This window comes from Neodiprion virginianus, chromosome 3, assembly GCF_021901495.1.
Source record: "Neodiprion virginianus isolate iyNeoVirg1 chromosome 3, iyNeoVirg1.1, whole genome shotgun sequence".
Taxonomy (NCBI): domain Eukaryota; kingdom Metazoa; phylum Arthropoda; class Insecta; order Hymenoptera; family Diprionidae; genus Neodiprion; species Neodiprion virginianus.
The window spans coordinates 16538661-16555699 of NC_060879.1; the positions used below are offsets into that span (position 1 = coordinate 16538661).

Sequence of the window (17039 nt, forward strand, 5' to 3'; positions counted from 1 at the left end):
GGGTTGGGTGGGGATAGCAAATCTCGCGATTCAGTATCGTACCTATAATATCGTACACATGTGCCCTGTACCAAAAGTTCACGCACTGTAAAGGGACTTATAGGTGAAATAATATGTACATCGCAGTCTCATTATATCTCGGATAAATTTATTCTACTTCCTTGTCCTTATTTTCTGCCATCGGATGTATTAATCAACCAGAATAACAAAATCACAATTGAAATTTTACAAATTCAAACTCACTCGCAACTTTGCAACGACTGGCGCTTGACGGTTTGAAATCGACCATTAGGTTTGAAATAAAAGATTTGAAGTCAATCCTTTATAGGTTTGAAATTAACCGTTAGATCTGAGTAACTGGGTACCTTTGTCGGCTGTCGCCGGGTCTAACTAGCTGCGCGACCCATTCGGTAACCTGGCGGGAGTAAAGTGGGCGACGCATTGGGTGAGATCTGACGGAACTGGACGCGTTTCGCTTCTTAAGCCTGTCATTTTCTCTGCGAACGGAGTGTAAATGTAAAATTTTATACTTTATCGATTTCGAGGAAGAAATATCGGTTTTCTAATTAAAATTATCAAGTTGACCTTGATTTCACCCCGACACTTAATCTAAAGGTCAAGTACAAGGTCAGGATCAAGTCTACCTCCATAATTCGGACAACTTTTACGTATTAATATTTTCCATGAGAACTCGATCCTTAGATCTGTGTCTCAGAAAATCGATGACCGATATACGAGACAAATCGTGACGACAGATTTATAAAGTCGGAGAAATATGATACTGATGAAATCTTTTTCATAAATGGGCAAATTTTTATTCGACTGATTTAATCTTGTTCCTCAAATACTTGGAAAATTGACAACTCAACTAAAAACTTGACTTATTGTCTATAATAATTTTACCAAAGATCCACACCGAAAGACTAGTTGTTTAAATAACCAAGCCGAAAATCTGCTTGTTTATCGCCTTATCGAAATAAGTTTCTCATAAAATGCAGGTCGTTCATTTTCAAAGTCAAAAAATAATAGCATTTTTGAATACACTCAAGTTCGTATCGCCTATGTTATTGTTTAGGTATTATTCGTGACCTTGTCGTCTTCTAGTGAGAAAAAATTTTTGTCGGTTGAAGATCATTTTACATCAGTTTGATTTTATTTAAATTCAACGTTTCGGTCGGGCCCTGCCGGCCATCTTCAGGCTAAAATAAAATTATAGGATTGTTTTGTTTAACATTCTTTACATCATCCTTATATAGAGTAATGATTAGTAAAATTTTGTTTATAAATTCTAAAAGTAGGTATATTTATTATTCAAAAACCATATACTGTCATGTTATTAAGTGGCAGCAAAATCATGACGATTCGGTTTCCTTATTTTAAATCTACAATAGTTTGTGTCTTCAATTTAAAAATTATAAATTAAAATATAAGCACTTGTTAGAAAAGGGCAAAAATACAGGGTTTAGAATTGGAATATAAATTATAGGAGAGCGATGTTACAAAAATTACTTACGAATACGTGACAACCTTTTCCGCTTTGATGTTGTTTAAACGGCATGATGGAAGGAAGTGACAGGAGGATTGATTACGATCTATTACTAGAATCGATAGTTCGATATAGTAGTCAATAGTCGAAAGTGAGAATTACCATAACTATTGTTAGGCGTGGAAATTTTAAACTATAGTATATCTTATTATAGATGACTTAAATTTTGTATATCCGTACGTCTATTAACGGTATTGTTGTTTTTACTAATATGTATCATCTCTTTGATATTCCGTTTATACCAGTTTGGGTGAGATGTTAAAACCTTTGCCTTTTCAAAATCAAAATAATGTCCTAATTGTAAAGCATGAACTGCTGAAGCACAAGTATCACTGTCATGACATTTAATGTTTGATTTGTGTTTGGATATTCTTTCTTTTCTCTTTTTTTTCTTTTTTTTAAAATGTTGTGGTGATAGATCGTAATCAATCCTCCGGTCAGTTCCTTCCATCATGCCGTTATACAACATCACAGCGGAAAACGTTGTCACGTATTGGTAAGTAATTTTTGTAACATCGCTCTCGTATAATTTATATTCCAATTCTAAACCCTGTATTTTGTCCTTTTCTAACAAGTGCTTATATTTTAATTTATAAATTTTAAATTAAAGACACAAACTATTATAGTTTTAAAATAAGGAAATCGAATCGTCATGATTTTGCTGCCACTTAATAAATAGACAGTATATGGTTTCTGAATAATAAGGTATACCTACTCTTAGAATTTACAAACAAAATTTTACTAATCATTACTCTATATAAGGATAATGTAAAGAATGTTAAACAAAAAAATTCTATAATTTTATTTTAGCCTGAAGATGGCCGGCAGGGCCCGACCGAAACGTTGAATTTAAATGTTTTATAAATAAAATCAAACTGATGTAAAATGATCTTCAACCGACGAAAATTTTTTCTTATCATCTTATTGTTAACCTTAATTCATTTTGCGGTTGTCACAATCATTTTTCAGTATATTCTAGTGACGCACAGTGTTAATAAGTGCATATTGAAAATTGTTTTGCTATTGTTTTACAGCTCATATGCGCGTATTATGTGACTCATTGTCAGTTACAACCAAATTAGTGGTCCCTTACCCAAATCTTCGCTATTTTGAAATGTACCCGGTTCTTAATTATTTCAAAATATAATCAAGATTTGATTGCTGAATAATTGTTCTGTGTACTGTAATTCTCTGCGTCGTATTTTTAAGAGTCACAGGACTATGTGGCATTGATCATATTGAATTTGGCGATTAGTTCGTGTTGAAATACACAAAAAAGTCACATTAGACAGCACCTGTATGAGATTTTCTTCTATGATAACTCCAAACCTCAATTTTTCATTTCAGAAATCTGGTGCCAAAAACTGTAATAGTACAAACAAAAAATGCGGCGAATAGAGGCAAGGGTGTTGGCAATATGGCTCTCAAGCTCAAATTTACATTAGATCCAAAATGTAAATACACCATTGAAGTGTTTAGTGGTGGGTTTATAGAAACCCTGAGCACCGCAGTGAGAGATCGTTGGCCAAATGTTTATGGGGTCATGTCTGGACTCCTACTACTTGCTTTAGCAAAACAAGTAGATCATGAAATCGGATTGATCAAATCTACCATCACCACTGTAATCACGTTAGCTTTGTGCATTGGTATTGGCATTGGCCCAGAAGGATTTGTGTCCTTGGCTCTTCTACAGATATTTGCAGTTGTCATTTGCTGCGCTGTTATAATATTTGGTTCAACGGTGTACAACATGGCCCAAAGGTTTGTATTCGAACAAGCATGAATATACACATACAGAAATTGATTTTACGACAGCCAATTTTTCTCCTTAGTCCATAACGTTAGCCCGTTAGAGAATTTCAACCCACAAGGTATGGCCATTTACCGCTTGGACGACGTTCTCCATTGCCAACGTAATCGACTAGGGAGAGAAATTAGGTGTCGCAGAATCAATTTCCGTATGTGTACACTGATACAGAGTTTCAATAATACTTGTAATTACTCCGTAATGATTTGTCGGGTGTATTCACAGCAGAAAGTTCAGTTAGGACTCATCTTTTCGCAAATCGTTTTAACACTAGAAAAAAGGTATCCAGTGATTTAATTATGCCAAGCAAGAAGGATCAGAGTTTCAGATTTAAAACAGATTTAGAGTCCGACTGCGCATGCGTGGACCTTGTCGTCTTTTCATGCACGCTGGCCATCTTAAGCTTCAGCTGTTTGTCGTGACTTATGGGGGTTATGTAGGTAAGGCGAATTTTTGAGGTTAAATAGATTTCACATAGTTGATTCAGTAATTCGCGAAGGCTTGGAAAACTTTTATTGTTGACTGCCTAATGACTGATGACTATTACGAGTTAGTCCAGGAACTTGAGGCAAAAAATAGGCTCATCTTAGGAAAAAGTCCAACCAAGCTATAAATTGGTATACACTTACCTTTCAGCTCTCCGAATAAGGTGTGAAAAATCCCCAGAATTCGGTTGTACGCATAACTTGTGACAGCCCAGAAACGGTGAAAAAAATTACTTTTTTTCGGTTTTTTACGAATATTTTCGTACCCGTCGATCTTACAACTATAAGATATACTTATAAAAAAAAGCAAGAAATTCTCCACAAAAAAGTATAATAGAGTTTATTGATAGAACTAATAATTTCCACCGAAAAAGTTGTGAAACAACAGACTGAGTTTCCTAGTTACCGCGCCGCTACGTCCTGCGTTCTGTGTGGTGGTTTCATAGCAGCTGCGCCTCCCCTCTGACGTCAGTGCATCGATTGAGGCCCGGTTTATACCTGCTATGCCTGTTTTTGCTAGTGCGGTGCGTTAGATGCTCAGTCCCAAATCGTTTCTACGCCACACTGGACGTATATTATATCGCGTTTTCAAGGCAATTACTCATAATGGAACAATTGTGCGGTATTTGTAACAAAACTCTTGCAAGTGACGAATTTGTAACAGTTGAGCGGGGAATAGATAAGTTAAAGGTTGTGAGTGGTGAGAGAAATGATGGAATAGCACTGTTTAGTGATGTGAAATCTATCCAAGTGCACGTGGCCTGTCGTAAAGACTATACTCGCGAGTCCAGTATTAACGCTTTCAAAAGGAAACGTGCTATCGAGGATGCTGTTGGTTCATCGGGATGTAGTCCTCCCAAAAGCAAGATGCAATCGTCCGCACCATCTCTCGACTTTACGAAACTTTGTATTTTTTGCGGAAACGAGGCTAATGAGGAAAAAGAAAAAAAAAAGCGTAAAAAGCTCCGTAAAACGATTAAGCACGTTGCAACAATCGGATTCAAAAAAACTGTAATGCAGATCGCCGAAACAAGAAAAGATGCTCAGACCTTCGCTGTTAGAAAAAGGATAATCTTCGAGACAGATTTGGTTGCAGCCGAAGCAAAATACCACAGCAATTGCTTTATCCATTTTCTTTCACCAGGCATCCGAAAAAAACAGGTCGCCTCGTGGATGGCCGAATTATCGCAGCTATAGAAAATATTTTCGCCCACATAGAAAATTATCATTACTGTCAATTTACCTTCACTAAATTGAAAGGAGTCCTCGAAGATTTTCAACCAGACGATAAAACTATAAGAACGAAGCTTAAGGACCGGTATAGGGACAGAATTGTCATTACGTCAAAAAGTATAGGACCATCCATTATTTGTTTTCGGGATATGCAGTACAATATTCTCAATAAAACATGGTACGAACTTGGTATCTAGAGAGGTGATGAGAGGAATTAACAACAATAGAGTCAGGGAGGCTAGGTGGTCTAGTGGAGTAAGGCTCCGGTCAAGCATCTCTAGATACATACCAGGTTAGATTCCTGGCTCCGGCGTTAATTTTTCGAAATCACCAATTTTTCAAATTTATATCTCCCAACAATGAATTTTCTCGTAACTAATGATACCGCACATCCGCATATCATTTATTTGACGGCTTTGACGGTCATGCGTGTGCTTCCCATCGGAAGCGTAAGATTGCAACATGTAAACATTCATCTACATACATTCTTACATCGGGTGCTCAAGAGGCGAAAACTTTCTATTCGTACAAAATTAAAACTCTTGTTTTCGATGCTCTTATTCTAACATTATAAAGATGTAAAAGTCTACCGTAAAAAAGTTGAGCTTGTCAGGCTATACTCTAATCTTTTTCTTCGTGAATGTTTAGGAATACGTAACTAAAAAAATTAAGGTAGTTTATGCAACGAATTTCTGACAGCTTATTCTCTTTCAGTTGCCCCCTCTCCTTTCTCGAATTGTTCTTCATTTCCCCACGGGACTGGTGGGACATTCCAAGATTGCTCGGAATCATCAACGGAATCGGAAAGAAATTATCGTGGACGAACTGCAGACATGATAGTATAGCTAATGGCGGTACACTTCTTGTGTAGTGGCTCCAATTTACCTTTTTTATTTTCAATAATGATCTCCTCTATGAAAAAACGAAGAGATTTTGGAATCGAACTATTTACATCGGCAAACATGTGCGTGCTCGGAGGATAATAGTCAGTTTCACAAGCTACAGAACGTATATCCTGTCGAAGAATTGCTGCAGCTGCTGGCAAAACTCGATAACGTTCTTCTTCGGCGCTGTTTCTTTTGTTTTCGTTAATTCCTCTCATCACCTCTCTAGATACCAAGTTCGATTCCTGGCTCCGTCGTTAATTTTTCGAAATCACCATTTTTTTAAATTTATATCTCCCGTTAATTTTGTACACTTGAATATACTATTATTTATACCTGAATGTCTATAAAAATGTCAAATCGAGAAGATACCGCACAAAAACTTCAATTTCGATCATTACATGCAATTAAATATCCATACAACATTTCTATTAGAGATTCAGTACCAGATTACATAAAAACTGTTAGTGTTATTAATAAACTTTATTTCACCTTTTTTATAGAGCAATTTTCGCTCTTCCTATTTTATAAGTATACTTTATAGTCCTAAGACCGACGAGAACGAAGATATTTGCAAAAGACCGAAAAAAAGTAATTTTTTTTTACGGTTTTTGGGCTGTCACAAGTTATGCGTACAACCAAATTCCGGGGATTTTCCACACCTCTTTTGGAGAGCTGAAAGGTAAATGTATACCAAATTTTAGCTTGGTTGGAGTTTTTCCCAAGTGAAATCCTAAAGTTCTTGGACTAAGTCATTATAACAATATCATTTGAATTCAGCATTTGGCACAGGAAAATTTGACATGTCAGATCTCGTTTCAAGTAAGGTGGGCTCCCTCGCCTCATAGACGAAAATATTGCCGCGGTACGATGTTACTGACTAATAGGCCTCTAGCGTACCTTCACAAGCAAAGAAAACGTGTTTGCATTGCTGTGTACATGTACGGAATCACCATTAAAGTTTTGTCAGGCATACACGTTAGGCGGCGCTGATGGGTGTATACGTACAACGGTCACACACACACACTAGTAACGTGCTTGAAAGGTACGCTAGGGGCCTATAGGCCAATGTTACGCATGTGCAAGTAAGTTCCTCAGCCTGCTAAGTTTTACCATTTTCCATCTGCATTTGATCATTCCATTAAAATAACATTGGAGGAATTTCGATGAATATTAATTTTGTCAACTCTCAAAGGCATTGTTGCGTCCTGTACATGGACATGTGATATACAGTGAAACAAATGATCTAATCTTCTTAAATCAGAGAATATTTTTTTTAGTTTTGTCAGAAATATCGGAATACAAAAGGCTCGCAGAACACTTTCTTTACTTAATCTTCACATGTGTTGGTTTCCGTCAAAAACTCGTTGACGCCTGCAATCAAGTCCTGATGCAAGTTTCTGATAAAACGCAATCATGATCTAGCCTTTCGGTGTGTCTGGGTCTGATCTGAATACCATTATTCATTGTATGATGTGTCTTGAATAGGAGACGAAAAAAGAACAACTCGTTAAGGTCTATCAATAAGAGCAAATGAAGAATTTTTGTTTGCAAAAAAGAAAAAGAATAATTTATGACTTTCTACTGTGTACCACCCCCCACCACCCCGTAAAGATTTCCTCATGCAATTAATAACTGAATTTTATTCATCAGGTTTTTAACACGCGCTCTGAAGTTTTCGCCGATATGGTCAGAATGGTTGATAGGAGGTTTAATTCAACTGCCTCTGATTGCTCCTACAATATTATTGTCTATGATACCTGTCACATGCGGAGCTTTATCCATGTTCATATTTATCGGACTACAATTCCTCAAACTCACAAGATTATACGAGGATTATCTAGAAGAACTGTTATTAACCTCTCTGCGGTCTAATTTCATCGATAGATTTCGAGTTAATAGAGAAAAGCCAAGTATCGAGGAGCAGATTCAAAGTGACAGTCGTACGGATGGAAAACAGATTGTATTTCAGTTGATACTATTCCTAACGTGGTGCATCGCTGCCATTCCTGCTATACCTTCAGTCCTCACATGGGCCAAGAATTACAGGTGATGAATCAACCCATGATCTACGAAGTTATTTCATAATGTAGAGTAATTCATGAGTTCTCAAGAATTGACATTTTGCAAGTGTCATGGAGTTATTGAAGAGAAATGGAGAATACATACTATTGCCCAGATAAAGGAACAAAGGTCTCTTAGTTAAGATTACTTGGTGTCAAACTCCAGCATATCGGGTGGCAAACAACTAGTAATCACGAGAAAAGTACCCAAGGTGTACTTCACCGATTTTCTTCATTCTGTGATATGTTGCCATAGATGTAGAGAAATAAATGGAGCTTTCATTCATGGCGGTCCTAGTGAATAAGAAGCAAGAGAGAGAAAACCTTCGTATTCTCGCGGTCTCGCTCTGTTCGCGTATGCGCGTTTAGGCAGTTGCACGTACAGTAAAAGATATACGTGTATCGTGTGATTATTGTGGGGGCATATGTGGGTATGTATTAAAAATAGCTGGATATAAAATATATTCATTCTGTGTAACGTATTTCTTATTTTTATTTTAGATGTAATATTCCATAATTAAAATTCATTTAACCAGTTGAATTATCAACTATCACACTACCTTATTATACTCATTCTGTTATACGTATTTTCTTATCTTACTATTATAATATAATATATTATATTATATTATATTATACCGTCAGTAGAATTTATTAGATTTTAGAAACTATGAGTCTAGTATGTTGACTTCTTGTTCTACGAATCGTGTAGTTTTTCGAGGAACTTATATGATATAACTTCACTGTTAAAAATGAACACATTATGGCCCTGATTAGCTGGTTACGATAGTCTGCAGGTATACTTTACTCTGTCATATGGCGTATATCATCGAATTTGCTATTGAGAATTTTGTTCGAGCTTGTAAGCAACCTCTCCTTTGCGTTATATGATCATGAATCTTGATCACTTTTTTTTATGATCAATCATAGATCAACGACATATGATGAAGCAGCTACAAGTCTGCCCCTACAATTTCTATTTGTAGTAACGATAGACTTTAACTGCAAAGTAAAATATTCACGCAGTAGGTGCATTTGACAAATTTTTTTAGTTATTAAGCCACAAAACCATTTATTTATGTATGCAAAAATGTGTTCTGCATATTCGATCAGATTCCCATGGTTACAGGTTATATAATTGTGTTAGACGATATCAACGCCAAAATCAGGCTAAAAAATGTTGTCCGCCGCCCCTATCGCTTTTTCAGGGCTGTTATCTATGTATAAAACTAAAGTCTTGTCAATTTGTGTGCTATTAGCATTTTCTGAAGCCTGTACATCAGATCGCATAAGCAATCTTTTGTAGCCATTTTTGAATTCTACAGTAGTCGAATTATTGTTGAATCTACCTGTACTACGCACAGTACTAAAGAAAGTTTCCAGGTGGTCCTGAGAGTTTGTAAGTCAATAAATATCGCATGTTTTCACGTTGAAGTAGTATTTCACTAATTTCAACAATACTTGGTAAACATACAAACAATCCAAGAAAATGTGTTTTTCTTTTCGAAAATGATATTGGCCCGTCTGGTCCTTGCAACGTTTTTAAATACTTAATGAAACCAGAAATGTTGTTTCGAACTTCTTCTAAATTTTCTCTACGTACAAACACTTGTGTGAGATTTTTCCATATCAAATTTGTACTATTCAACATGTCAAAAATGCTACTGTTAGGACACAAAAATGCGACGTAGCGGTGGAGTTTTCGAATTCAGTAAGTTGCAAGTCTTTGCAACAAAAAGTCAAAACATTGGCCATATTTGTGCTCAAACCTTGAACTACGAGAGAAACCTTCATTCGCCTTTTTCAAATCAAAGATGCAGTTGCTGAATCTTAATAGCGACGTACAGGCCTTCTTTTTTGCTGAAGTTTGACCAATCGTTCTAGATGTACCCAGTTTATATTATCATCTTTGTCGTCTTTTAATACACATATATGCAGATTTGCAAATGCGTTTCTTACGAGCTTTATTATGTGATAGGCATCCCAAAGAATGTGTATTCACTTGTTTGTGGCTGAATTTGAAAACAAATATTTCAAGCTAATAAAACTGAGATCTGCATCCGTGGCATTGAGTATCGCAATCTTATTCGGTGCAGATGTACTATTGAGTCAATCAATTCAGCTTCAGTATCATGCAATTCAAGTAAACATTGACGCAGTACTTTAGTTCGTTCAGCCCTTGTGATACCTTTAATTAAATGATAGGCAATTGAAACATTTCAGTGGCCATTGAGACACACGGGCGAAAAGATTAGAGCATAAGAAGTTAGCGGGAGGTCACCACTATTGATGTTTGTTCCCACGTCATAAATCACTGAATTGTTTCCCACTAAATACAGTTTCTTTTTTATTGACATTTTATCGATTCTCAAAATAAATTAAAATTTTTCCTGCTCTTTTACTTTCAACTCACTTCTGTTAAACAGCATTCTAAGCTTATTTAGTGATGCCTGGACTTCCGTCAACATTAGTATACCATTTAAAATTGTTTTTATATGAGGCAGGAAATTCAGGAAGGTTTGGCAGCCATAGGTTTATGCCTTTGTTAAAAAGAAGTTTGGTGCTATTGCGGACGATTTTAATTCTCTAGGGAAAAATCCTCTGTATTTTTTATTCATAATTCGCTGGAAAGCTTCTAGACAGTATTGAGAAAAAAAAAATAAAACCATGGTCATTCATCACTGGAAGCGTCAACATTAGTAGTTAATATACGTCGGTATCCGATGTGTTTGCGTAAGTGTATACGTGTGAGTTAGCGGCCGCAATGGTAACCGCAGTGCTAATTACCGACCCAATTGTAACTGCAATGATAATTACCGACCCAATTGTAACCGTAATGATAATTAGCCACCCAATTATAACCGCAATGATAATTACCGGCCGTAATGATGACCTCAATAACAATTACCGGCCCAATTGTGACCGCAGTGGTGACTACTGATATGAGCCTGAACTGCAGTGGTAATTACCGACCTATTGGTGCCGGTATTCGATATTGAATATTAAAGATTTCACCATTCTGAGATTCGTGAGAATTAATTACAATGGATCATAGCGTCCTCAATTCACTGTTAAATGAAACGGTCGTCATATTACTAAAAACAAAAGTAGTACGCGTGCGCGGACAGAGCGAGAACGCCAGAACGTAAATGGTTTCTTTCTTTTCCTTCTTATTCGCTGGACTCCACGGTTTTAGCGGAGGTCCATACTCCATCTATTCCTTTACGTCTATGTATGTGCAGTATATCAAAGAATATAAGACACTATTCGTTTACGAACTTTTTTTTTGCCGTTTTACTCTTTTAGTCGCAGAAACGACTAATAGTGGCACCCTTTTTTTCTTTTTCTGTTTTATATCCCACGTAAAATTATGAAATGAGGCATGAAAATGAGTCAATATTTGTTGTACACAATAAGTAACAAAAAGCTTGCGTCATTTCTCTGGTAATAATATTTCTCGAATAAACGATAATTCTTGCAAATCGACAAATCAATTTGTCCACGGGATAATTGGGCAATGTTAAATGCAACCTAAGGGTCATTTAGAGTATGATAAACGAAATAAATAATTTTTTGTTCGTTCATGAATTTGTTCTCAATGCAAAATGTTCATCTCGGGAGAAACATCCACGCCATATAAATTGAAAAACTAACCATCCTTGAAAACCGGAGTTCACAATCCAGCAAAATCATTTGTAATTTTATGAAATTCGTTTCAATTCTTCGAGATCTCCGGAAACGACACTAAATTATTGCAATCTAATGAAATCGTACAAAACACCTACGATCTTTTGGAATGCGTGAAACCTTTTCCAATGATGTAAAATCTTTCCAAGTTTATTGAAATAATCTTATGAAATCCCTAGAATAATATGAAATATTTGTAATCCTACATAATCTTGAAATTTTATGTGCACCAAAATTGATGAGTATATTACCCTTCAGTGAAATCTAAATTGTGACATTATATTATTTGCACTACATTCAAGTTGTAACTTTTTTCAGATTCAGTGTCAAATTGAGCACAGAAGACCCTCTCCTGATGGCTTGCTGGATAATATTAGTTACTTGTGGTTCGACAGGCATCAAATGGATTCCTCCCAGCACATCTGATTATCATTCACAAGCAATTGCGATTGTAATCCGAATACTAGGATGGACAGCGCTGGCAGTCACTGGAATTGGCTATCCCTCTCAGTACCAGTATTTAATGCCCCCGCTCATTGCAGTAGCCGTTGCTCTTATTACTATCCGTTCTTTTATTAAGATTTCTAGCTGGGCGTAATGACAAATTTTAAATATTATCTGACGTGGCATCGATCACGTAACTTCAATTTGGCCAAAATAGTTGCAAAAATGAAACACTGGCATGATCATGTTCAAGTTTCATTTGATGAAATGAGGAAGTTCTCAAGTTCTCCGAAGCCAAAGTCGAGTCATATTGTGTACATGTCAATTACCGGAACTGACGTCTTTATTTGAGTAAACAACGCAATCAATTCTGATTTACCCAATAAGCTAAAAGTAAAAAGAAATTGGAAATGACACAAAAATTTGAATCCTGCTGCATTCATTTTTTGATCCCTTAAATTGAAATATTCGAAATTTGGCTCGCAAATTAGAATGGCTCATTATTCGATTCAAAAAAAAAAAAAAAACGTTCTCATTGGTTGAACCTGATTTTTGCACAAAAAAACCAGAAGTGCCAGAACTTTTGGATTAGCCCCCGTTCCAATGATCTATGTCGTGATTATTGCATTATTTTCGACGATTTACTTTGCCTGAATTGATTAATTACTGAATACCGCTGAATGGCAGCGTTTTACCATCATTGGAACTTTATTGGAACGCGTAAGATTCTATCTACTTTTTCTGAATAATTAAAATAATATCAATAAACGGAAAAAATGTACTATAATTTTTATTTACAAGATTGAAAATGGATAAAAATGAATACATTTAACAGGGTGTATACTCGAATCTGAAAATAAATTTCCCTGACTTTTCCAGGTTTTCCAGAGAAAAAATTTCATTTTTCCCGGTCTCTTCTTCCACGATTATAGACAGATTTGAAGTGATGCTCTTCAATTTTTTAATTTTATATTCTCTTTATTAAACTTTTATATCAGGTACATAAGTCGAAAATGAGTACGAATCATACAATGTGATAAAACACAGAGTAGTTTATTTTTTAAAGATTCGTAAAAATGACATGAACTACGTGACTATAGATAAGGTATATATTTTTATGTAAGATAGATACATAAATAACAAATTACAACACATAAATATATGAAAATTATTGCAAGCCTAACTAGTTTTTTTTTCTGTAAAACCTTACAACAGTTTACATTTTCTTTCAATCTCTTCTTTAATCACAACTATTTCTTCTTGAGCCGATTGTAAAATTTTTGATTTCTTACTCTGCAGCTCCTTAACCTCCAGAGCAATAGCTTTTCGTTTCAATTCTGAACCATTCCCCTCCAGCTTTTTTTTACGCTTGAATTCCAATGCCTCGGCATATTTTCCGTGCGAATTTCTTGCCGCGTGAATAAGTGATTTTGAGATCTCAGATCCATCTAGGCCTCCTTCAGATGAAACGAAGTCATAAACAACCTTTCTGGCTACCAGTGATTCTTCCTTTGCATTTTCCAACAGACAATCTTTATTGATTAATGTTATTCTTGGATATGAAGGTCACAACTCAAAACACTTTTTATCGTGTTAACGTTTCGGCCCTGGTGGGGGCCCTCCTCAGAACAATTTTATTTAAATATCTGTCACGAACAAAAATCAAATAATGTACAAATAGGTTTTGACAAAATAAGACATATTGGTGTAAATAATATGCAAGGATGTTGAAGCAAGTATAAAAGCGGAATTACCTCGTATGAGATGACACTTCCAATTACATAAATGCGTGTTGGTAATTGATGAATAAATAGAACAAAAAAACAATAAAGACAAAAACCGAAACACACTGCGTTCGCAACACGTAACTCCCACAAATTCATATTTATTGTTGGTTTGTTAAAATGAAATAAAACACACAGCCGTTAAGGTTGAGTCAGAGCACATAAGCACAAGTGGAACATCTAGTGTGTAGTGGGAGGGGGTCGATCTCGATAGTTATCAGAGCAACGCAGAGTCAACGGGTTAAACAAAATACCTTGCAACCATTGCAACATGGCTTACATAGGCCAAACTGGTAGACAACTACACACCAGGATAACTGAACATAAACGCAATATCCATGAACATGAGGATAATTATACTGCATTGACGAGACATGCCATCGATTTCGACCACTCTTTTAATTATTCTCAAGCCAGCATTATTGACGTAGAACCTTTGTATTACAATAGGCTACTGTTAGAAATGTGCAATATTGTAGCACATCCTAATTCTGTCAACCGTAAACAAGACATAGAACATCTAAGTAATATTTACACCTCTGTGATACGACCATTGTAATTGTCCATTACCGACTGAGCTTGCTCTCGATTTTACCTCCTTAACAAAAAAAGTTTCTGGTTTCCTTTTAACCCGTTGACTCTGCGTTGCTCTGATAACTATCGAGATCGACCCCCTCCCACTACACACTAGATGTTCCACTTGTGCTTATGTGCTCTGACTCAACCTTAACGGCTGTGTGTTTTATTTCATTTTAACAAACCAACAATAAATATGAATTTGTGGGAGTTACGTGTTGCGAACGCAGTGTGTTTCGGTTTTTGTCTTTATTGTTTTTTTGTTCTATTTATTCATCAATTACCAACACGCATTTATGTAATTGGAAGTGTCATCTCATACGAGGTAATTCCTCTTTTATACTTGCTTCAACATCCTTGCATATTATTTACACCAATACGTCTTATTTTGTCAAAACCTATTTGTACATTATTTGATTTTTGTTCGTGACAGATATTTAAATAAAATTGTTCTGAGGAGGGCCCCCACCAGGGCCGAAACGTTAACACGATAAAAAGTGTTTTGAGTTGTGACCTTCATATCCAAGAATAACATTAATCAACAAATCTCCAAGGTCAAGATAAATCGTCTTCGACAATCTTTATTAATGGAAAACCCCCGCTCCACATTCGCATTACCATGCAAGAGTATTAAAGCCATTTTAATGACTTAAAACGCTTGTTCTGGCCTTCCATTGTCATGAAGAACCTCCCTCCAATAATGGTTAACTCGTTTTTCGACTCTTTTATAACTTGTTAGTGAACTCTGGTTAACGTTCGGACCATCCATCGTCAGCTGCAGAATCTTTTTAGGGTCTAATGGTGAGATAGCACTTTAAAACGCGTTCAACATGTCGCTAGCTCGAGAACGGCCAAGAAAAGCTGAAGTCAAGTACTGGGGTTTTACTTCATTGACGCGTTTGTACCAAAATCTGAAATTAATATCCATATGCTGTCTTTTAGCAACTCGATTTAGCGATTCATCAAAACCTATTACAAAGCTTTCGCAAGATAAAAATTTTTCTTCGATTTTCTGTTTGAAAACGGGGGCTAAGCCATATACAATCACATACCCAATTTTATCCTTGTGTAACTGCATCTTATTGCCTATTACACTGTCCGGGAACATTTCCGAAAATCTCTTCATATCTTTTTCGGCTTTTCGCGCTGATTTGTGTACCATTATGCATTGTAGAGTCCATATTACTTCCGCTTTAGTGACGTTTTCTTTTAAAACGAATTTCTCTAATCCACGAGTGGGTGCTCTAGAGTGCAAAATCTGAACTTTCTCAGCAACGGAAGGTTGGATCTGTGATGTTGATGGCATTTCCAGTTGTTCAGGTAGCTTCGAAGATGATACAGCCTGCTGTCTAGCAGTATATGTAGAAGCGGGTGTTGTTGGTTTGGCCGACAAGCACGATGGCATAAACATTGCGATTGATGGCGAAGACTTCATGTTTTGTACTCTGGCAAGATATTTTTTTCCTTTGCTATGGCTGGTTACTGCCGTGTAACCCATGTTACTTAAGTTGAAGGTAGCCTGGCATAGATTACAATAAGCCGATTTTTTATCGCGCTCTACCTCACGCAGCCAATTCGGGTTATTCAGCCACTTAACTCGAAACTGCGTATTCTTATGCTTAGAGAACACCATTACCTATAAAAGGATGGAAAAAAATTCTTCTACATATTTATTTGTTTTTCTCTAATTGTAAGCTTCAAAAATAACGTATATCATCAGGGGAAAAATATTTCAAATTTTTTTCTTGTGTTGAGACTTGCAGGTTAACCTGCAAACTATTAAGAGAAAGGGGGGTAGCCCCGGCCAGCGGGTAGCCCCGGCCATATTCAAAATCTATGCTCGCTTTGTTTTTATTTCGATTGTTTCCATTGTTCTGTGTTATTTCGCGTCCCACCAGTAACGCGCGAGCAGTAAAGCTCACCTCGGCTTTGTGTCCGGTCGTGAAAACGTAAACATCGATTTCTGTGAAACACGATCACGTTATAATCAAAGTAAAAAAGTGTGCTCCATTGAAAAAACGTAAGTCATTATGTTTTTTACCTGGCCAACATTTATTATAATCACTAAATGTTACATGCAATATTAAGTTTGGAAAAATTAATATTTATTTTAGTGCTGAAGCCATAATTCTGCTAAAAATCAAATCGGGTAGCTCCGGCCATTCATTCAAAGGCCTATTTCTTATCGAAACTTCATAAAAAAAAGGTTTACTGCAATTACATGTCGTTTGTTTTCGTAGGTGAGCGTCAAAATGGCTAAGTTCAAAGGAAGATCTAAAGAAGTGAGATTTTGACGTCACCTTCTTATCAAGTTGAGCTGATTGAGAAATCAGCAGTTCCGAAAAAAAGCAAAAGATCGCGATGAAAAAAAGGAACGTCACAAAAACAAAAGCTGAATCGAAATCGCGTGCCAAAAAAAAGACACCAAGTGCATAATTTGTGGCGAAACATTTGACGAGGACTGGACCCAATGCCACAAATGTCAAGACTGGGCTCACGAGGAATGCGTTTTTAGGGTTAGTGGTCGGGT

At 36.3% G+C, this 17039-nt stretch overlaps 1 protein-coding gene across 2 annotated transcripts in view; it reads left to right on the forward strand.

The window, feature by feature from the left end:
• Window positions 1-12740, forward strand: part of LOC124300718 (GPI inositol-deacylase) — a 239856-nt gene extending 227116 nt beyond the window's left edge. For both annotated transcript variants that reach the window (XM_046755045.1, XM_046755046.1), the window contains 3 exons: window positions 2894-3307; window positions 7609-8004; window positions 12024-12740. In XM_046755045.1, the coding sequence (XP_046611001.1) occupies window positions 2894-3307; window positions 7609-8004; window positions 12024-12303 (1090 nt within the window). In that variant the 3' untranslated portion in view covers window positions 12304-12740. The remainder of the gene's footprint in view (window positions 1-2893; window positions 3308-7608; window positions 8005-12023) is intronic.
• The last annotated feature ends 4299 nt before the right edge of the window (window positions 12741-17039 follow it).